Source organism: Pipistrellus kuhlii, unplaced genomic scaffold, assembly GCF_014108245.1.
Source record: "Pipistrellus kuhlii isolate mPipKuh1 unplaced genomic scaffold, mPipKuh1.p scaffold_m20_p_41, whole genome shotgun sequence".
Classification (NCBI taxonomy): domain Eukaryota; kingdom Metazoa; phylum Chordata; class Mammalia; order Chiroptera; family Vespertilionidae; genus Pipistrellus; species Pipistrellus kuhlii.
This window is the reverse complement of record NW_023425542.1, coordinates 4,032,741-4,055,212: the sequence shown is the minus strand read 5'-3', so window position 1 is coordinate 4,055,212 and position 22,472 is coordinate 4,032,741. Positions and strand designations below refer to the sequence as shown.

Below are 22,472 nucleotides of genomic sequence, written 5' to 3'. Positions count from 1 at the left end.
GTTTTAAGTTTTCTTCCAACAAGGTAGGAAGAAATGAATATTGACAACACATCAAGGATTTAATAAAATATTGCCTGTGTAAAGAAGAACTTCTTTTTCCATTGCTGCTATCCTACCTCCTGCCAAAAGGTCCTTTAGTTTTCAGCAATTTTATCTTTAACCTGATCCCAATGCTTTACATTTTCACGAGTTTGGACAAGTGACCATTTTCTTCCTGAAATGACTTACCTTCGCTCATGCAGAACACCCGGAGAAAAGCCAGCAGCTGGGCAGAGATGGGCGGCTCCGTGAAGTGCAGGGCGAACACGCTGGACCTGCGGGGCAGGAAGGTCAGTCACCTGCTGGCTCCAGAGAAGCCCTCCGCTGCATCCCTGGCCGCCCTCAGGAGCGGGCAGCTCCTCGCGACCACTACGAAAGCCCCTGGCATGGGGGAGGCCGCTGACCCACAAGACAGCGTGACTGTCTCTGCTGGCCGTTCTTACATTCTAACAGGCTAACCGCAGGTTGCATACAACACCCTAAGAGAATTAAGCATACCTGTGGTTCCTAAAAAATGTTAACAATAATTTATGTTGAGTTCACATTTTAATCATGAATCAAATATTGACAAGTTCAATGAAAAAAGGCCTGGATAATCCATTTTCATTAAGAATGGTTCCTCCGTTCCCCAGAGAACTAATGAATCATAATGCTTGTCCTCTTTATCATTTTGCACCTCCAACGCACTAAAATCTTAAAGAATTTAAGTAGGAATTCTTGAAATCGCTGAGGATCACGACTTCATTACAGAAACTAATGGTGGCAAAGAATTAAATGAAACAAAATGATCCAGGTCATTAACCTTTTCAAGGTGAAAGACATTAATGATAGCAAAGTAGTTATTTAACTCGATGAGGATTTCAGGCCACATGCCCTGGAACTGCCTGGGAGGCTCCCAGTGACACCATTGTGTTTACGGAGGCGCTGGGATCCCACCAGGCAGCTCTATGGGTAGACTGCTGTGCAGCGGGGATAAAGGGATTAAGGCCAACTGCAGAGAAGCTCCGTTAGCACACATTAAGCAGCGGTAAGCGTTTCAAGCAGCACAGCAAAGAGCGGGCCAGTTTTTTACGTACGTGGGGATGCCGGCGCGGGCCAACACCTCGGCCTTCATCGCGTAGAGCCTGTCACTTTTACTCACTCCAAGCTTTATTTTCACTCTGTCGTGTGAATTATTGTCAAAGAAAAAACCACTGTGGATCACAAACTCTGCATTTGACCGAGTGCCATAAAAAATGTAAATCTGAGATGCAGCAAAGAAAAAATAAGGGACATAAAAGAAACTTAACATCAATTCTTAACACAGAGCATGGCAAAAAGGATCAGTTCTCGTACACCTAACAGACTGTACTCTAAGGCAACGGGGCAGACCTGCACTGACTTGGGTCCTATTCTGTAACCACCTGTGCTAGCGGGAGTTTCGGCAAGGGGTGCAGTTTCCTCAACTCCCCAACCTTCCGGGAGGCCAGAGCCTCACTTCCGCCACCCCAGGCCTCCCTGCACAGGAGCCAGGCCTTCCTCACAGTCCTGCCCCCTGGGGAAATAGGACCATTACTTCACCAACGCCCTCCACATTCACCACGCTCCTCCCCTGCTTTCAGTACAAGACCACTCTAATGGAGTGAGTTTAAACAATGTCTGCCAGAAAGTCCTATGGCAATTCTAACCTAGCAGGTTTCTGCAAAGAGCAGATCAGTACTTTGTTGGACAAATAGTCTTCATTTTGTCTCAATTGAATGTCAATGATCTACATCAGTCCTGTTTTTTTTTTGTTTTGTTTTGTTTTTTGTATTATCTACTTGGTCATAAGACCAGTAGATAGTATGAAGTTATTTGCAGGTGCCTATTTTCAAATCTTACTGGAAGGTTTAATCCTGCCCATATTATTAAATAAAAATTCACAGATTAAAGTACAAGAAGATAGATTTTGTAGTTCCTTTATGTTTTTATCAAATAGTCTTAACGGTTCTAGTCAACAGAAAAAAAAAACAATGAAGTTTATAAACTGAAGAATCTGTTCACTGTCATAACACAAAGTTTGTTTTCAGTTGACAACTTTGCAAATATTAGGTCAATTGTGCAAATAACTTCATTTAAGTCTTTTTGTTGTTGTAGATGCAAAGGTCTGATGTAAATCAGCTTTATGCGTTCCCAAACAATCCTCAGTAGAAGTCACCCGTTTTTCTGCCCGACCCAGCATGAGCTCAGTGCCCACTGGTCCGCCCCCACTCTGGCAGCCGGGCCTACCTGTTCTCCAGCCCGGAAGTCCTGCAGAGCCACACACTCACAGCGGTCGTCCTCCAGGTTGTACCCAGTGGTGATCTGGGGGGACAAGAGGGTTTTTCAATCAGAAGGGTCTTTTTTGGGCCAGTAGAGAATAAAAGCTACCCACAGCTACTTAAAAGGGTGCACTGTGCATGCTTTATAAAACTGAGCAAAGAACTAACTCCATGGTTATTTTAAATTAATACTATTTACACCAGAAATTCTTATGAAAGATTCTATACTTGAAAGACGTACTCTTAGGAAAATATATTCACCTAGAGGCCCAGCACACAAAATTTGTATGCGGTACAGTCCCTAGGCGTGGCCTGCAATCAGGGCCATCTTCCTCAGCTGCCTGCAGCCGGCCCCGCCCCCTACCACCACCCATCCCCTGGTTTTCCAGTGATCAGTGCCTGATGGCCAGGGATCGGGGAAGCAAGGGGAGGGGGCTGAGAGGTTGGCTGTTCCCGCCCTGGCCCTGGTGTGGGTAGCCATCAGGCAATCGGAGCCTGCTGGCTGGGGAAAGAGACCAAGAGGTGGTCAGTGCATCTCATAGTGACTGGTCTAGTGGTTGTTCTGCCATTAGGGTCAATTTGCATATTACCCTTTTATTATATAGGATAGATTATCACTTGGTCTAAAAAAACAAACAGACCCATTTATTACAAAGTTCCTGTCTTGGGCCTGGCCCCCAGGGCCAATGCTATGGCTTTAGAAGCTTGGATAACTCCATTGACTTGCAAATACTGTCTCTACCTAATGTCTGGCTTTTATGAAACTTAAGTGGGTTTTCCATAGAGAAAGAATAAGGGAAAAAGTAAAGCTCCATTTCTAACTTATGGGCATAATTTACTCTGAAATTAGAGAAATTAAAATGTTCAAGTAAGCACAGGAGAAACAACTTAGTTGTACCCTATTCACTTTCTGCTAAGAGCTGCCTTATGAGAGTTCCTAAGCCCATTACAGATAAATACCAAACCCGCATCTCCCCTTAATCCCTGGGAGGGGGGTCAGGCAACGCCAAGGCCTAGGCCTCATGCCAACAAGGCCGTGTGTTTGACATGCTTGGTCTCGGCACTCAAGTCATAAAGAACTCTGCCCACCTCAGGGGGCGGCATTGTGTTTTCTAATTTTTCTAGAGTGTTTCCTCCTGGGTCAGGCCCCTCCCTGCATGACTGAGGGCCCAGTTTTGTTTGCAAAACCTTCCAAGAGGCCCCCAATTCCAGGCCTGTCCTCCTGCAGCCCGAGCAACGGCACAGTGATGCCTTCCGTCCAAAACTTTCAGTATTCCAGTCGCCTATGGAGCCTCCTATATGCCACTGACCTGCCACACCAGCCACCCTCATGCTGGGAACTACCCTCTGCTCCTGTTCCTCCAGAGACCCACCCCAGCCTCCTCTGCACCCCGACCCCCACCACCCACAGCAGGCACTTACCTGCATGTCGGCCCAGCCAGTGTCTGGGGGCTCAGCACGCTGCACCTAATACCTGACCCTGCCTTTGAGAATCCTTCCTTGATGCACAAACCCCAGGCAGAAGAACAGGGCCTTTTTGAGAGGCTGTCCCTCCCCCACCCTAGACTGTCTGTAAAGACTCATTAATTACTTTTGAACTCTTCATTTTGCCCTAGAGAATCAAAATTCAAGGCAAACAAGTGTTACTTGCTAAAAAAGGTACCAACAGTTTGGGTCCAAAATATAAACACCTTGAGTCTAGGGATCAAAGACCATGTGACACTAACTGTTAAACTCAACACCCCCGAAGCAATGGGTATCTACCCAGTATCTAGAAGTCCTCCACACTGCTGCAAGACCAACAGGAACAGGAAAGCCATGAGAAATAAACGAAGCCAGGTATTCTGGCAGAAGAGCTCCATGAAGTTCCTACTCAACATTGAAATAACATTTTGACCCCAAACACGACTTTGACAATAAGGTATGGGTAAGAACTGCTGACCAATTCCATCCCTGAAGGTCTGGAACTCCAGTGTGGCCACACAAGGATGCCACAGGGCGAAGAGACAGGAAGGCAGTCAGGGAAAGCAGGAGGGACAGAGGAAGGGAACAAGGAAGTGGGAAAGGCCAACAACGCATAAAAACGAGCAGGTCGAAATGCAGAGAAATAGGACAGGAAGGGAGGCTTATGGAAGGGGCGCAAGATGATCTTGGGCAGGGTGCTGGGGACAGCCTCGCTTGAGGAGGGCTGGGAGGAGGCCTGGAGTCAGCCCAGGACAGTGGTACAGGCAGAGGAAACAGCAGGTGCTGAGGAACCACAGGGGACTGGGCCTGTGGGAGGGCATGTAATGGGGACAGGTCTCTGCTACTGGGAAAACGTGGGCTTTTACTGGAAGACTCATGTGAATCTAAATGTTGTAGATTTTTCAAGTCAAACAGAAAGACCCTGAGAAAGAGCTTCTCTCAATTCTGCGTGAGTTTCAAGGCTCCTACACCTTCACTGCAGTCACACATTCAAACGGTCAGGCCGATTACCCCAACACAGTACCCCCCGGAGCTCACACAGTGGCCTGCGCCCCACACAGCAGTGTGCTTCTCTGTAAATTCAACAATCTCCAGACAGGAAACCTGCTGCTTCATGAATTCCGAACAAGACACGCTGCAGTTAAAGACATATTATCTCTCACAGCTTAAAACCACGTCTCATACACTCGGTGAATGTTTCTGCGAGTGGCCAGAATCAGTTCATGCTCACAGAGCCTGTGGCTGGGAGATCTGACCAGCCTTCATCTCCTCCTGCTCCCTGTGCTCCTCACTGCACCACTGCTTCCTGAGCAGGTTTGGAGACGTTGTTGGAAGCACACAGCGTTGCTGGGTTACAAATTTCTGTCTACTCCCTCAATGACAGTCAGAACAGACAGACACCAACTGTCAGGATCGACACACACAGAAGAAAATCTACTGTCTGAAAAGCCAGCCTTAACTTCAAGTACCTTTTAAAAAGAGATTAGCTGCTAATACATAGCATACACAGTTTTGCAGTGTTAAAATAGATTCTTAAATTCTACCAGATGAAATTTCCCACCAGGGTGCACAATTACAATGAAAACAGCTCCACAAAGGGATAGGTTAACCGTAAGAAAGGTTAACGTGGTGGTGGGTAAACCTGAAGGTGAGCAATGTTTTTGCCAGGACTGTGGAGAGTTGAAGATGGTATTTAGAAAAAAAAACAAAACAGCATGAATAGTTGTCATCAATGAGTTATTTTTGTTTCGAGACAATCTAATTTTTTCTTTACTTTTCGAGAGAAAAGTGAATAGTTTAACCCGTTTACACGAAAGCAACATAAAAACCAGTGTGTGCGGGAGTGTGTGAGTGTGCACATGCGCAGTGAAGGTTGGGAGAGATGCACAGGAAGCCCTCACCGGTAACCTGGGAGGCCCTGGGCAGGGGCCCTGGTGCTTCTGGACTGTTTTAACTGGTTTTGTATGTTTACAATAAAGAGTACTTTTAAAATTTTAGATATAAAAAAAACCCGTAATGATCAATCAAGTTTGGGAAATAATTATCTAATCCAAAATAAAGAAAAAGGAAAAAGAAAAATACTATAGTCAAATATTAAAAGTTATTAGAAAATATTAAAACTTCAGTATTATGATCAGTTTAAAACAGCTCTGAAGGGAAAGTAAATTCAGAACCAAGAATGTAAAGTATTATTCATTAATGAAAATAAATGGTAAAGCATGCTACTATTCCTCAAAATGGCTAATAGATATTAAGTATATATAAATTAAGGCAAAAATGTAAGTGTAAAGGTGGGACTACTTTGCTATAATTTCAGAGCGTATTTGTAGCTAGACCTTCTCAGGTCAGCAGGAGGGTATACGATTTTACACATGCACTGGCTGTTTTGTGAAATTAAATATGAAATACTCATTTACAGCATTTTCCCATTCTATTTATAATACTCCTAATGATAACAAAAAAGATGACATGAAAAAAAATTAACCAAACCAGTATACCAGTATAAGGCTTAAAAATGCAGACTATTCTGAAGTTGATCCTATTTCGATGCTATAACATCAGGAACTCTTTCTCAGACACCCATCTCTCAGCAGAGCAGTCAACCTCACTGTTACTTGAAATCCAGAGAATGCTGAGAAGCACAGAGCAGCTTCCTCCTTCTGTGCATCGTAATTAACAATCGTCATAAAATTTCCGTTTTCTTCGGTCTGATAACACCAAATGAGTCCTTCAGCCAAGGCACCCCCGCCCCAGCACCAGGAATCCAGCCCCAGCTCCCAAACAAAAGCAGCTTAATAATTGGGGCCAAGGATGTGTCAGGGTGTCAGGTGAAGGGAGGGCAGGAAGGAGCCACAGAACCATACATAAACTGGAGTCCCGTCAGCAAAGGAAGCAAACAAGGAGCATAAAAGGGAAACAAGAAAGGTTTTTCAAAAAATCGGCATTTTAAAAAGAATAAGAAGACAAAAACTCGGTTTAGCCTGTGGTTCAATAACGTAGGAAAATTAAGGGTTAGGCTGGAATGATGGCTTCACAAATAAATGCAGTTCACTGCGGCTTTCAAAAGTGATGTCAGATTCAAGTTCCCGGTCGGTGCTCGGATTAAGAAGCACAAGGAGAGAAAAACACCAGCTTCTGTTTGTGGGCAGCGGGAGGGGTGTCTGCTCCCTTTGGAGGAGGCAATGGGGGAGGGGGGGAATGGTTTGTAGGTGGAATGCCCACTTTCAAATTTAACCACAATGGCTTCCCTGATTAAGCACAACACCGTGGAGGTCATTACCAGGCCATTGGTGTGATTGCACATGTCCCACAGAGGAATGAGAGCCAGGGTCACCCGGGAACCGTCCTCCGTGGGAATCTGGTTTTGTCGTGTCATCACAGAAGAGACTGCCCACCTGTACGAAGCAGAGAAAAGGTGATTAGGGTCAGGACACCTGAAAGCCCATCAAGTAAAAACCTGAGCAGAAGCTGAGGCTTGCCTGACTGCTCCCCTCTCTGTAAAAGCCTTCCTAAGTGACAGGGGGGCTTCCTCCTCGGCATTTAACATTAACCCTGGGGCTGAGAGCAGGAAGGGGCGGTGGAAGGAAAGGGAGCAGCGGGGAGTCTAGGAGTGAGCTACTAAGGCAGAATGTCCCCACCAAGTCCGAGGCCTGGAAGGAGACCCTGGAGGAGGGCCCAGAAAAGTTCTCCCGCCCTGGGCCTTCTCTGCCCCATCAAGACGAGCCCCGCCCTCTTTTACCCAATGCTGAGTCTCTACCTATGTGAAGCCTCAGTGAAAAGCAAATAATATAACTTTTTTTTTATCATCAGAAATTCTTTAAGAATGCTACAAAATGTGGAGTGCTGGTTTTTATTATATTGTGCAGTGAATTAAATCATTTGTTCTAAACAAAGCCCAAACTATACACCAAAACAGTCTTTTTAAAAAGAAAAAAATTCTCACGACCACCCAAGTATATCACTTGGCTGCCTCAACTAATCCCCCACCATTACAGGTGAATGGCAATTTCTCCTTGGCTATTAAAACGCTGACACCGGTCCCAGCTGTCATCATAACTTCTGAAAAGACGGTCTCTGCGTTGAGGTTTTAAATGGCCACACAGGTCACTTCTTGCTGAAGCATTTCTCACTTCTCAGAGCCCAAACACACACTTAGAAACCACCCCCAACACACACACACCATACCAACCTGTAGTCCTCGTAAGTGAAAGAATCCTTCAAGGGCAGTTTGTTGGCATGAGGATGGGTCTGGGAATTAGAAGTTTTAGAAAGAAGAGGTGAGAAGAGAAAGGGAAAACAGAAATCAGTCAGCAGAATTTCATTATTTAGCTGCCTAACAGATCCTAACAAGAGCCAAATGAAGCAGGAGGCGTCCAGCCGCTGCTGAGGGATCATCATGCTATTATGCTCTCATACATCACTGTCAACTTAATTTGTTGTGCCCAGCAGCCGCCATAAATCTGCTTTTTCCTCCTTCCATACCAGAACCCATGGACATGGCAGAAAAATAAAATTTAAGGTGGACTGACTTCACAAAAGGTAGGCACGCCCACTCGACAGAAACCTGGAGCCCACCAAGTCCAGCGTCCAGCGTGCGGACTCCCTTTGTGCCTTGTGCCATAATGTGCTGCACGGCCCTTATGTCTAGATTTCAAATCTTCCCTTACATCAATAAAAGGGACAATTAAAGGCACTCTAATAAATGGAAAGTTCTTTCATTTATCTCTGACTTAAATCATTTGGATGGGAATCAACGTGCTATGTGCAAATGAATCTTCTACATGGTAAATGTGGCTCCAGGACAGAAAACCAGGAAAACACAGTTTTGTGAAATTACAAAATAAATTTTACAAACACATTTCTTTCTTTCTTTTTTAAAAAAAATAGAGATCGCATATTTAAATTTTACTACTTATTTTTCTGGGCAAAAGAACATTTGGTAAAAATATCCAAAACTTCACACTTACGAGAAAATTTTATATATTTCATATTTTCTCTTCACAACACTCCCCTCCTCTGCACCTTAGACCTAGCAAGCACTTAAAAACTTTGTTTCAATTAAGAAATTAAAAGCTGTATCAGTATCATTTTAATCTTCAGTTTCAATTACAGTCTGATAGACAGATTGCAGTAAGTGATCAAATGAACAAATGGTGATTTCTGAGATACAAATGAAATTCTGCTGTTCTGTGTCTGCACCACTGTTAATGCATGAAGCTCCATGTAGCACACAGTTTTTACTCTTGACGCATTAGCATCACAAGTGCACAGTAATTTATCATCGCTCACTGTAATGTACTCGCTGGCACCGTTTGCAGGACAGTAGGGGATGAGGTAAAAGTGGCTCAAACCGTAAATCAATTAGAAAACAAAAGCTTGTGCTCAGTGCGCAATTTTAGGCAAATTATATATTACAAAAGGCTGCCAATTGGGTGTTAGCTCCCAGGTGCCCGCAGCTCCCCTCTAATCCCTAACCCAGTTTTAACCCTTTGGAAGGAAAGTCACATATAAAAATAGTCATGCAGTTTTTAAGTGTTGTAATAAAAATGAAATTAAGAAGTTTTAAGCCAATACATAAAATAACGTGCTGCCCTGGGCATTTTCTAATTCCCCCAGGAATATCAGGAAAGCCTATCTTTGGGATTAAAAAGATAAATGTGTGCTCTGGTTTCTCTTCAGATCGCATAATCTTTTGCCTTTTACTGAAAAGATTGATGCCATGGTCAACCAACTAAGGTGGGAGAACCCAAGAGACGGATCGGAGCGTCTTACTTCCTCTTCTTGCAACAACGACATGCATGGCTCTGCCCTGAGTCTGGAAGACGTTTTCCACTGAATTACAAAGCCTAATCACAGCAGGGCTCGGGCTTTTTCTCACACAAGTACAAGCTCGGCAAGAAGAACTATCCCTCTTTCCAAAACTAATTTGATGATTAAAAGCACCAAAGAAAACCTCAGAAATTCTGTGGCTGAAATTTCCTTTTGCTTACAATGAAATAAAGCCTCCTATCCCCGGCACATCCCACCTCTTTTCAAACTCCAGGAGGTGAAAAGCATTGTTGCCTTTCTTACTTTAAAATATTTTAATTCATTTAAACTGTGGAATGCACTATGGTATTTTGAAAGTTGGTAAATTCCAATGCTAAACCCCATAAGTATTCAAAAATTTGATTCCACCCCCCTTCCCCAAAAGTTCGGCTTATTAAATAGGAGGGAAAAAACGAAAATTCTCAAAACTGGAATGCTTTGCTGTCAAAACGACTTGAAAAAGAATCTCCCGATACTCGACACTAGAACATCTTAAATAGCTTCGGACGATACAGAAACCATTCAAATGACAGCAACCTCCTTAAAGATGAAAAAGACAAAGCATTCACTCTACAAAATGTTCCCCTTCCTTTGTATCCATTTCTTACCAAAAATATAAGTTCATGCTCACAGTCCTGATGAAGTTGTAAAGAAAACTCAAGAAAAATGCACAAATGCTTTCTTCAGATTAAGAATATTTTGGCTGGGGGGTTATGTAATATCTCCAGAATCTGTCAGAAATAGCTGTTCTTATCTGCTTAAAAAAATACAGTGTGCCTACTGCACATAATTCTGGTCGAAAAAGCTACCACCACAGACGCATGAACCTAACAGTTACACTGAAGCAAAATGTGACAGGACCGAGAAGGCGAATCACTCCCACTTCACCAGGGCTCTCACTACTGTGGCGCGATCGCCACCTACTGGTGTCAGGGTGCACAGGTGGCAGTCACACCAGGGCAAGGCTTTATCTAGCATGGCGAGGCTTTAGCTTTACTCCAGCAAATGTTTCCAAAACACCTCCTCTACCTCTTAAAATTATTACATAATAGTTTGTTACAAGGATCTTTAAACAAGGAAATATTAACAATTATTTGCATATGGAAAACATTTAGCTCCGAAAAGAAATATTTTCACATATCCTGAAAAAAATGAACAATAAGAAAAATGTCTATTCCAAACCACTCTTTGTTGAAGCTCTGGAGAGTGATATATTTTAAAACACTGGACAGAATGATACTGTTGTTGTTGTTGCTTAGAAACCAAGCCTGTGGTAGACCAAGTTAAGGTTTAAAAATATGTCTTGTGAAAACTGTAATCTTAACCTGAAGTTACTTGATAGTTCCTAAAATGTTCCTAGATGCCAGTATTTAAGCTCACACTTTAAGGAAGAACAACTGATTATTCCTTATTTTCTAGAGCAAAATCCTGTAAGGATTTTGTTTATCATGATATACCTTCTCCAGTAGAAGGTATTATTAACCTGTACTTCAAAAATAAACATATAAATTAAAACAGAAAGCTTACTCTCCATGGCCAGTTAGCTGGACAGCTGTGATACAGAGGGGTGCAGAGGGGGTGTCTGGCCAGCTGGGGCGCCAGTGAAGGAGAGATCTTGGGGTCTGCCCCAGCAAATCCCCTCCACTCCTCACACACAGGATGAGAAACCAGCCATGGATTGTCTACGGCTTTTTAAGCGATTGGTAGTTTCACTTTCTTGAGCATTATAAGTATTTGCACTTGGAGAAATTGACAATTGCCATAGCTCATAATCAGCTTAAAGAGTTTGCTTTTAAGAGGGCCTCATTTTCTGTGCCCAGGCAGGCGCCCCAGTGAAGCCCTCCCCACGCCCTTCTCTAGGAGGGATGCAGATGAGGCACAGTAATATTGTACCTGGTACAAAATAATCACTATGTTTGGGAAAGATTAATATCTAAAATCATTTGTTTGGCTTCAATAAAAAGAAGTAATATTGCTAAATATGTAAGTATGACATTTTGAAGAATTTACCATATTGCATGGGTCTGGTAGCTATGCTTAAGGAAATTAAAAAGCACTACAGTCAGCATATTTGATCCTTATTAAAGTTCTGTCTTGAACTATCACTCACATAAAACAAAAATAAACCGAGAAGAAATTTACATAAAACCTATGGATTACAAGAGTTTGAAGATGAAAAAACGAACAATATTCTGGCTTTAAAAAATTGATTTAGCATGCAGCTTCTCTTCATAGTCCCTTGATAAAAATGAAATCTCCCTAACAAACACTTAATAAAACCTGTCAATATCTCTGGAAAGAAAAATGACACAAATGCATTAAGTATTAAATACCCTTGGAAAAAGTCACATATTCCATGAATTTTTGATGTACTATCTTGACATTAATGTAAAACCTTGATATTTATAATTGACAGATATTTAATAAAGTATAAAAGAAGATGGCTGCTCTGCAGCATGCAAATTTTCCAGATTGATCAGAAATGAGAGATACAGACATGTACTTAAACTAAATAAACAGTTAATATGTGTTACGCGGATCAGCTGCAGTCTTATTTTAAGCTCAGACAACAAACCTTTGTGGGAACCCAAAATAAGCAGAATTCATTATTATGTGAATTCTGATTTAGAAACATCTAGATGTGGAAGAGCTTTGAAACATTAACTGTTCCAGGAACAAAACACATTCGATTTATAAAGTTGTGGTTTTTTTTTAGCATCTTTTGAATAATAAAAATACACACAAATATATAAAGGTATTTCCCAAAATAATTCTCAAAAGAAACACATATTAACCTAAACAAAGCTTCAAAATTCTTCAAGGGGGAAGGGGTAAAGAGGATTAGAACACACAAACGGCCTCTAAGCACACACACTTCCCATCGAATACTCACTCATTTCCACCTAGACTGTCTGTCTTACAGAGAAACCAAGCTGAATACATTTAATAATCACCCTCAATGAGGCATTTAAATATACTAAAAAGAAAGTGGCTCAGTTCATAAAAATGACTCCTAAATACTGTATTTAAAAGAATTTATAGCCTGCTGGAATATATAATCAATTGCTAATTTCAACACTACATACAGTAGTTCAGTGACTCAGTAATGGCTCTACAGCACATGTGTCAAACACAAGGCCCGCGGGCCTGCACTCTGCTGCGTTTCCATCACAATGACAGTTTGACTGTTCAGTAAACCATTCGGCCCGCGATTTAGGCTGGATTTTAGATTTTGGCCCCTTCTCTGATTGAGTTCGACACCCCTACTCTACAGTATCAGGAATGACAAAACTGTACCTAGTTTGTTCTAACAAAAAAACATTACAGTAAGTATGCAATTAAAATGTTCTAATTAAAACATGTCTTAGACTGTATTTGGCCTCTCTCCTTAAGCATACGTTAAAAGGAACAGTTGGGTTAACTAACTACCGTGTTTTCCCAAAAATAAGACATCCTCAGAAAATAACACCTACTTACAGGTTTCCTTCTGAGTGAAATATAAGGCATCACCCGAAAATAAGCCCCCCCCCACAGGCTCTGTCTCAGAATGAAAATTAATTTACCGTAAACTGGTTGCTAGGGTCGCCCCGTCTGGCGTGGCACTAAAATCCCACCTTTAATCATTTCTAAGGGCAAGAAAGAAAAGATTGAACGTGTTTTGGGCGTTTTGATTCTTGAAACTGAAAAAGCCTGGGCCACACAAGCAGTTATAAGGAAGTGGGTCGATTTAATGCTGCTGCTTGTTATGCGAGAGAGCCAAAGAGGTCTGCTAGTCTGGGATGCAGCCAGCACTCACAGTGCTAAAGACATGAAGACATTTCTTCACAAAAGAAAAATAGATCAGATAATGATTCCCGCAGGAATGACAGCCTATCTCCAGACTCTTGATATTGCAATAAACAAGCCATTCAAAGACAATTTGCACATGGAAATTAATGACTACACTGAAAATAGAATGGAGAGAAACCAGTGTGGAAACTTTGTGAAACCTAAACTGCAAGAAGTTATGACTTGTGTGAAGAATTCATGGGAGAAAATCACTGACAGCTGCATTGCAAATGCATGGCAAGCAGGCTACCTTGACGAGAAGTACACATTTAAAGACAGTGCTATTGCTAAACACGAGAGATTTGGTCCACTGATTCTGAAAGAAATGGAGTCACAAGAAATTCACAAGGAAATTCAGGAATTGGATTGTTATGATGATGTTCCAGAAGATGATGACATGATTGTCATTGAATAAATGAGTAAATTCTTGATACTGTAGGATTCACAGTTTGTCTGGTTTGTGTTGAAAACTACCGTACTACCGTACCGTATACAGGTAATAAACTTCCTTTATTTTCATTTAACAACAAATGTGTACCATATTCTTCTTCATGGAAAAATAAGACATTCCCTGAAAATAAGACCTAGCGCATCTTTGGGAGCAAAAATTAGTATTAAGACACTGTCTTATTTTCGGGGAAACAGGGTAGCTGTGACAGATACACCTAACTCTAGAGATGGCTCCATTTCTTTTTTCTAAGGACACAATCAGTTACAGACCTCAGACTTGACCTTTTTGTGAGGGCGCAGTTATAAGTTTGGAAATGTGACTCCATCTCACATAACCAGGACATCGCTGGTGCTTTCAATGCTATGAAAAAGCCCTCTGTAGGTCAGCCCAGTGGCACCCTCCCCAGTGCACAGTGTGGATCTGGTCTCAGCAAACATTAGGTTCTTTGCAAAGTGGGGAGAGGATGAGAGGCCCCAGGCAGCTCCTTGGAGTCACCATGAAGGCCTGGATCACAGCACCCACAGAGGAAGGGCTCAGGGAAGAGCAGAAGGTATTTCCCTACAAAAACCTGACTGAGGCACATGGGAGATGGGAAATGAAAGGAAGAAAGCTGACAGCTGACAGGAGACCCAAAGATGGCAGGCAGGAAAAACAGAGTAGGCAGAAATAACGGGGGGCAGAGGAAAATGTGCCCTGAAACACAGGCCCCCCAGGAAGCTGCCAGAAGCAGTGTGTAAGGCAGGCGGCATGTTTCTAGGTAAGCCAGCCCTTCTGCTCATATTTCACTCTTCGAGTGGATGCAACACAGTTTAACATCATGACAAATTGAAAATATCTATTGAATCTAGAATTTAGTTTTGATGACCATAAATCAGAATCAAAGCATGGTTCATGAATTTGGCTCTTGAGGGGAAAAATCAATTTTTAAGACTTTTATATTTAAACACAGATTACATCTAACTCTTCAGGGAATTTTCTATCATAAAGTTCTTTGAATTCACTCAATATAATCAAATAAATACAGGATACACATCACATTTAAATTGTTTGCTTTTCACTTATATTTTTCTATAACAAGTATTACTTAATAAGTTTTTAACTAAGAAAATGAGATTAATGGAGAAATATCAACATGGTTCAATAAATGTATAAAATTACTTTAAGATGGAATTATTGTTTTCATGGGAAGACACTGAAATCTATAGCCTGCATCCAGTCTAAATTAAATAGAAATTTATATAGTTTTAAAACTCGATTGGTTACAGTTTGTACACCCTGAAGATGGACCATCAGCCAAACTGAGGCATAATCAATCAACATTTTGACTGTCAATTCTTTACTTATTCTACAATATTTACTGTCTCAGAAAAAAGGTGAAGATAGGTTAGGACAAGAAATTCGCTCACCCAACAACTATTTTATTTCCTGACTGTCTCTGAAGTGGAAAGCACTCTGCTAGGTGCTGTGTGACAGGTGGACAGATGGGTGAACATCCTTGGGGCTTTGACATAGGGGCAGCTAGGTAAGTGACTTAAAGAACAGATGATGCAAGAGGCTCCTCAGATCCCCTCCTCAGGGCACCTTCTCCAGCCACCCAGGTTATTCTGCTCCATATCCTCCCAGCCCTGGGCCCTTCTTTCCCAGGCTGACTTCAGCTTGCTAGTGTGTGTGTGTCCGCACATTCCATTCAGTGAGGCAAGGACCGCATCTTTTTTGACCACCAGGAAATTCTTAATGCATCCAAGTAAGAAGTACGCTTCCCCTGACCTGCTCCCTGCATGGTGAAGAGCTGCCACCTGGTGGACAGATTTCCTCTCTCTGGATATGGCCAGAATGACAAGAAAGAATAAAGAAGTGGCAACTTTCCACACCACCATGACTCCAAAAGCGATGAGAGAGAGAGAGAGAGAGAGAGAGAGAGAGAGAGAGAGAGAGAGAGAAGAAGAAGAAGAAGAAGAAGAAGAAGAAGAAGAAGAAGAAGAAGAAGAAGAAGAAGAAAAGAGAGCAAGTAATCCAATCAAAACCCAGGTAATCTGGTTCCCACATCCCAGTCAAGAGTTCTGTCCACGTGGGCACTCCTGGCAGAAACTCCCCACAGGCTTCCCGAGAATTAGCTTTTGATCCCTTTTCCTTCTTGCTTCCATCTCTCATGAACAGAATATTTTCCCACCATGTAGGGGTCAAAGAATCTTTTCTTTTTCTCTCTCTTCCTCTTTACCCCAATCTATCTTTCAGAACATTTATTTAAGTAAGCTCAACTCACCCTAGCCAGTTTGGCTCAGTGAATAGATCATCAGCCCGAGGACTGAACGGTTCCAGGTTCGATTCTGGTAAAGGACCTGTACCTCGGTTGCAGGCTCGATCCCCATGCAGGAGGCAATCAATTGATGTCTCTCTCTCATTGCTGTTTCTCTGTGTCTCTCTCCTCCTCTACTCTCTCTCTCTCTCTCTCTCTCTCTCTCTCTCTCTCTCTAAAAAAAAAAAGGAAAAATATCCTCAAGTGAGGAGTAACAAAAAAACAAAATAAAAAAAAGAAATCACTACTCTTATTTTTAGAATCCAATGAGGAGCAAAATGACCAAGTCCATCAGTCTTTGGTACCAGACAGTCACCATTTCCTCAACACACTCCAGCTCACCCAGCACAATGCGCACCTGTGAAAAGACTAGCCCGTCAGATCACCCAACCCTGTGCCTCAGTTTCCACACCGAGGAAAAGGGGGCCAGACAAGCACCTTCTATCTTCTAAGTCTTAAATCCTTTGTGTGTGTTTTTGCCTTTTGACATGCTTCCCCTCAAAATATCTCATCTGCTGAGAAACTTAAGGATTCTAAATCACGATCACACCTCTCCTTTGCTCCACGAAGACGGTGGACAGTTCGCACCACATGACCAATGCTTATTCACAAGGTACACATTCTTGCAACCCCTCCAATTTAACTAGAAATAAACAGAATGGTTAAGGTAGTTACTGTTTTAGAAAAACAAATCTTTATCAGAAAAGCAAGCAAGAACTTACTATTGGCTTCACAGTATTTCTTTTTCACTCAATTTTAGCTGTCAGTGACTCAGGATGAAGACTTTGGACTCTAGTTAAATTATCCACTAGTGTGGTCAAGTCACTGTTCACTGAGAGGAGAGCATGCACACAAACTCCTGTCCCAGGAGAGGAACTGTCAGGGTCGGTGCATGGGGAAGCTCTCTGGATCGTCAGGAGAGAGTAAGAGAGAGAGAAAGAGACTCAGAGAGAAAGGAGGGGCAGTGCCATCTGTTAAGCACTCTGAAAGGAACTCATAATTAATATATATATATTTCATTGACTCTTTACAGAGAGGAAGAGAGAGCTAGAAACATCTATGAGAGATAAACATCAGCCGAAACCGGTTTGGCTCAGAAGTAGAGCTTCGGTCTGTGGACTGAAAGGTCCCAGGTTCGAATCCAGTCAAGGGCATGTATGTTGGTTGCGGGCACATCCCCGGTAGGGGGTGTGCAAGAGGCAGCTGGTCAATGTTTCTCTCTCATCGACATTTCTAGCTCTCTCTCTCTCTCTCCCTTCCTCTCTGTAAAAAGTCAATAAAATATATTTTAAAAAACAAACAAAACAAAAACATCAATCAGCTGCCTCCTGCACATCCCCCACATGCCCTTGACCAGAATCGAACCTGGGACCTTTCAGTCCACAGACCAACGCTCTATCCACTGAGCCAAACCGGTCTCGGCAGGAACTCAATTTTAAGAACTGTGTGTGGACTGTATAATTAAATCACCCTGATTCCTATAAAATGGGTAATGTTACTAGGCCCCTTGTATTGATGAGAAAACTGAAGGACAAAGAAGTTAATGGCATGTCCAAGGTTACCCAACTAATAAATGATGGGGCTGGGCTAAGGACCTAGGCAACGCATTTTTGAAGTTCAAAGCAAAGGATTATTAGTTGCCTTACTTTATAAATAAAGCATAATGGTAAATACATTTTCTGATATGGTAAATACATTTTTTGGGGGGTGAAATTCTAAAAAAAAGGTTGGTAAATATTGCTCTCACTTAAAATTCTGTGTAAATGTGTTTGAAAGGACATTATAAAGCTTAGAGGCAGACAATATTAGCAAAACTAAGACTAAATCTATTACTTCCCAAACCACAGAAGAGACACCATATTCAGTTGAAGTTCCTGCCTACCGTCACGAGATCGCAGCCCTGGATGTAACCGGAGCCCAGCTAGCCCAGCTCCCTGCGTTCTGCATGTCCCAGAAAACCGTCCACTCCAAATGCATGCAGAGTGGTGTTCCTTTCCTTCACCCAGTTTAAAGATGGGACTCACACCTGGAATTTACTTTCTGGTCTTCTCTTCATTAGAATTGCGTCACGTTGGTATCCAATATTCTATCATGTGGAATTCCTATCACTTTCCTGATATTTCTGAACAGCCACTGAGATACTCTACAGCTTTATCAATCATAAAAGTAGCATTATCTCCAAGTTCTGACAGCTTTCTGCTACTTTCAACTCTCCCTGTTGTCATGTTATTCGGGAAATGAGCTTTGGACCCTTAAATGCTTTGCCTTTAAGTCTGAAGGAAGCTGAGTAAGTGTGTGAGTGGCTAGGATGCGACACAGAACCTGAGAACTGATATGTGTCAGAAATGAGTTCGGATAAGGAAGGCCAAGTGCTGATTGAGTGAGTCAACTAATTCAGGACTCCCACAGCTGCATAAAGCCCCCAGTGCCCAGTCTTAGGCACTTCGCAGGAAGATCCATACATCACAATGTGCTGCTCTGAGTAAATCCCAATGATCACACAACTGGGTAATTCCGGCTGTGGGTCACAGGGAGGCGGGTAGCACCCATGTCTGAGAACACAGCTTTGAGTTCAGTGTGTTTCCAGGCCTATGCAGGCATATCTGTTGGCAGAATCTGGGGACACAGCTCTGGGGTCAGTGCGTCTGTGGGCAGAGTCTGGGGACAGCCAGTCCTGAGTGCTGGTCCCTTCTTCATCTCAGGACTAGTCTCGGTCTTTCCTCTTCTCTACTGCCTGTGCTTACACTGTGCTCAAAAGGTACCAAAGAGAAAATCCCCAAAACTACTTCTCTGGTCACCAAGGGTGGAGCGGAATGATGTTCCATCTGAAGGGGAAGTGAGGTACAGAGGCCACAGAGCATGAGGTAACTCCACTTCTCGGGTTAAAGTATCAAATTGCCAATAAAGAGCTACTGCTCAGAAAAGTCTAGATCAGCGTTTTTCAACCGCTGTTCCGCGGCACACTAGTGTGCCGAGAGATGTTGCCTGGTGTGCCGTAGGTGCAGACAAGACAAGAATTTTATAATTTTTCACTATTTTGTTTACTTAATATTTCATAATAAAGTAATTATAAAATACTTTCTTTGTGTTTATTTGATTCCTATTCAAGAGAATTACTTTATATATAGTCAATATAGGCACAGAGTTAAATTTTTTAACATTTTCTAATGGTGGTGTGCCTCGTGATTTTTTTCATGAAACAAGTGTGCCTTTGCCCAAAAAAGGTTGAAAAACGCTGGTCTAGATAACCTCTTTGTATCTCCTGAAGGGAACTTTCAAACATATTATCCTGAGATTTAATAAATAAAACAAATATTTTAGCCTTACTGGTAAAACTAATCCCATTAAAACCACAATGAACTGAATTATAACATTACATTAGAGTCAAACAGAATGTTGTTATAAGCAAGTCAAAACAACCACTTGACTAAGCAAATGTAATTTAAAATGTCCGTGCCTTTGGGTAGAGTAACTGAGAGCTTTCTTTTTCATTATATATATATATAAAGATTTTATATTCATCTTCAGTTGATAAAAAATTCTCTTTCATTCCACTAAAAATCTAAAATGGGTATCGAACTCTTTCAAGCACTACTATACCCCTAGAACATAAAAGTAAGTAAATAAATAAATTAAAAAGCAGGCACAAAGATGTCATCAATAATTATTGTCTAGTTTCCCAATAGTATTAAAATTACTTAGGAAAACATACAAAATAAAGTCTTCTATAAAGCATTCTTAGTCAGTCTACCTAGGAAGTCAATAGGGTGTGACACTGAGGAGGACAGGGAAGGCCAGAGTGTGAGCGCCACCAGCTTCCAGCTCGTGAGAACAGCGAGTGATGTACGTCCAGAAAGTACAGCCAAGAAGCACGTCAGAAAATATGAATCTCACTACTCCTTTTCCATAACAATTACATTTTGCCTTATAGCTTCTTAATGAAATGCCTTACTGATCAATACTTAGGAAGTGGATTTCACTCTCATTTTCATCAGAGGAAACACTATCTCATATTCTAAGGATACCATTTTGTTGGAGTAGTCGATATGTGGAAACAAACTGTCAATGAAAGAACATTTTAATCAGTACTTACCTTTTCAGCACCACCTATAAAAGAGATCCTTATTGAACTGTTCACTAGGAACAGAAAGCAAGAAATCCAACTTAAGTCATTTTTGATATAAGATGTCTTTTGCCTATAGTCACAGGTGAGAAAAGACTTCAGAACTGGATTTTGAAAACCAGGTCTCACCCCTAGCCTGAAGTCCTGGAACTTGGGGAACACTTAGAATGAGCTGGAAGGGTAAGGCTGAAAGTTAGGAAGGGCCCTGAAATCGGTGAATGCTGCCCCCAGACCTATCAGAAGGCTTGCCACTGGCAGGGTAGAGGGGAGGGGCCAGGCTGAGTGTGAAATATTCTTGATAAAAGCCATGGTTAAAGACAGAGGTGGACAGGACATTGTTTTAAAGGCACAGAGATATTCTGTAAACAAGAGGATAAAACGGAACAGAAGGAAAGTCTGAGAATGAAGGGAAATTAAGAGACAGCACACAGCAGTGTCACAGGCACCTGCCAGGGCTCACCTGAGCTCCTAGGGAGGACTCTTTCCCAGGGAGACAAGAAACGGGAGTTCCACAGAGGAGCCCGGGAGGGCCGGAGCTAGAGACTGAAACAATACCCGGGAATGAGACAGGCCGGGGAGACACAGCGACGCTCCTCTCTGGCCAGGCTGACCTTTGGCACACCTTGGAGTTCATGGTCACCCGGACACTCTGAGGAAGGGGACTGTGAGAAGGACATGAGCCTGTTAATTAATGACAACTGTTGACTCTTTCATAGGAGACATGAGTTTAGATTTAGTCTCCAACTCCTCAGGCTGAGGAAGGTGGCAGAGAAGAGAACTCTTCCTAAGTTACGCAAAAAGAAAGAAATGTTTCCCCATCTGCACTTCCAGGCACATAAAATAAAGTGACATTTCTAACACAGGTTTGTTGAGATCATTAGCTCTGTCAATTAAGACTTTATGCTCAGCAAAATGACCATTGTGTTTTTTTCTATTCATCTATTAATTCCTTAAAAAAGTAGCAAAATCTATAAGTAATCTTATTTATCCCTAAAAAATCCTGATGTGGAAAATAGTTCCCCCCCATATCCACAACAAACATTTGGTATTCCTTTCCAAATCAGATAATTTATGCCTCGAACTGAGTCACTTCACTAAACCCTAAGCCAGTTTAAGACCCCTCTTCCTCCAAACTTTCACATGCCCTCCAGTAACCTGTGAATTTCTAACACAGTCTGCAAAATACCTCCATGCACTTCATTTTAAACCATGCTCAACTCGGTTTGGCTCAGTGATAGAGCGTCGGTCTGTGGACTGAAAGGTCCCGGGTTCGATTCCGGTCAAGGGCATGTACCTTGGTTGTGGGCACATCCTCAGTAGGGGGCGTGCAGGAGGCAACTGGTCTGGTGGATGTTTCTCTCTTATCGATGTTTCTGGCTCTCTACCTCTCTCCCTTCCTCTCTGTAAAAAATCAATAAAATATATTAAAAAAAATAAAAATAAAAAATAAATAACCATGCTCAACTGCTCCTGAGGTGCTCTGTGGCATTCAGTCACTCACTCACTCACTCACTCATTCAATAATCACTGATGGAGTGCCCGTTCCTGAATGAAATGCTGGGCCAGGAAACGGAAAACAGGTCAGCAGTGGGTCTGCCCTCTCAGGGCTTCCTGTCTGATGGAGACCGATGGGCTGAGAGGCAGAAAGTGCCCCGCATGGAGAGCTCCAGTAATGGCAGTACAGGAGAAGGCAGGCCGGTTCCGGGAAGCTGAGTGTGAAGGGGGGAGACATTAGGGGGAGAGGCTCGAAGTGGGAGGGCCCGGCCCGGGGTGCAGCAGATGGTGCCTTGCACAGGACAGGGCTCCATCTCTTCAGCTGTAAAATGAAGACAGGCTTGCTGTCATTAGGGCCACTGATAAGTTAGCGTCCTACCAGGGAAAAGGCTTTCGATGTAGTAGACTGGTCAATGAACAGAGATGATGAAGAGGGTCTTCTTTAGGGAAAGTACTCAAGCACAGGATGAATCCAAATTAGACAAGGGAGTGGAGGATGGGCAGGGCGGCAGAGGTTTGCCAGTGGGCTGGCTGTGACTCGGCTCCATGGTATCGTCACTACAGGACCCAGGTACCCAGCATACTTTCTGCCTTTCTGCCTCTCAGAAAAGAGGAAAGGACATATTGGCAGGAAAAAATATGCACAAGAGAGGGAGCAGGTGAAAGAACCAAGGTATGTGGTCCCAGGGA

General features: G+C 42.5%; 1 protein-coding gene across 2 annotated transcripts in view; it reads right to left on the bottom strand.

The window, feature by feature from the left end:
- Positions 1 to 22,472, bottom strand: part of SETD3 (SET domain containing 3, actin histidine methyltransferase) — a 61,867-nt gene that overhangs the window by 6,196 nt on the left and 33,199 nt on the right. For both annotated transcript variants that reach the window (XM_036411762.2, XM_036411761.2), the window contains exons 7-11: positions 7,972 to 8,030; positions 7,063 to 7,177; positions 2,287 to 2,361; positions 1,116 to 1,282; positions 229 to 314 (exon numbers count right to left, since the gene is read on the bottom strand). In XM_036411762.2, coding sequence (XP_036267655.1) covers positions 229 to 314; positions 1,116 to 1,282; positions 2,287 to 2,361; positions 7,063 to 7,177; positions 7,972 to 8,030 — 502 coding nt within the window. The remainder of the gene's footprint in view (positions 1 to 228; positions 315 to 1,115; positions 1,283 to 2,286; positions 2,362 to 7,062; positions 7,178 to 7,971; positions 8,031 to 22,472) is intronic.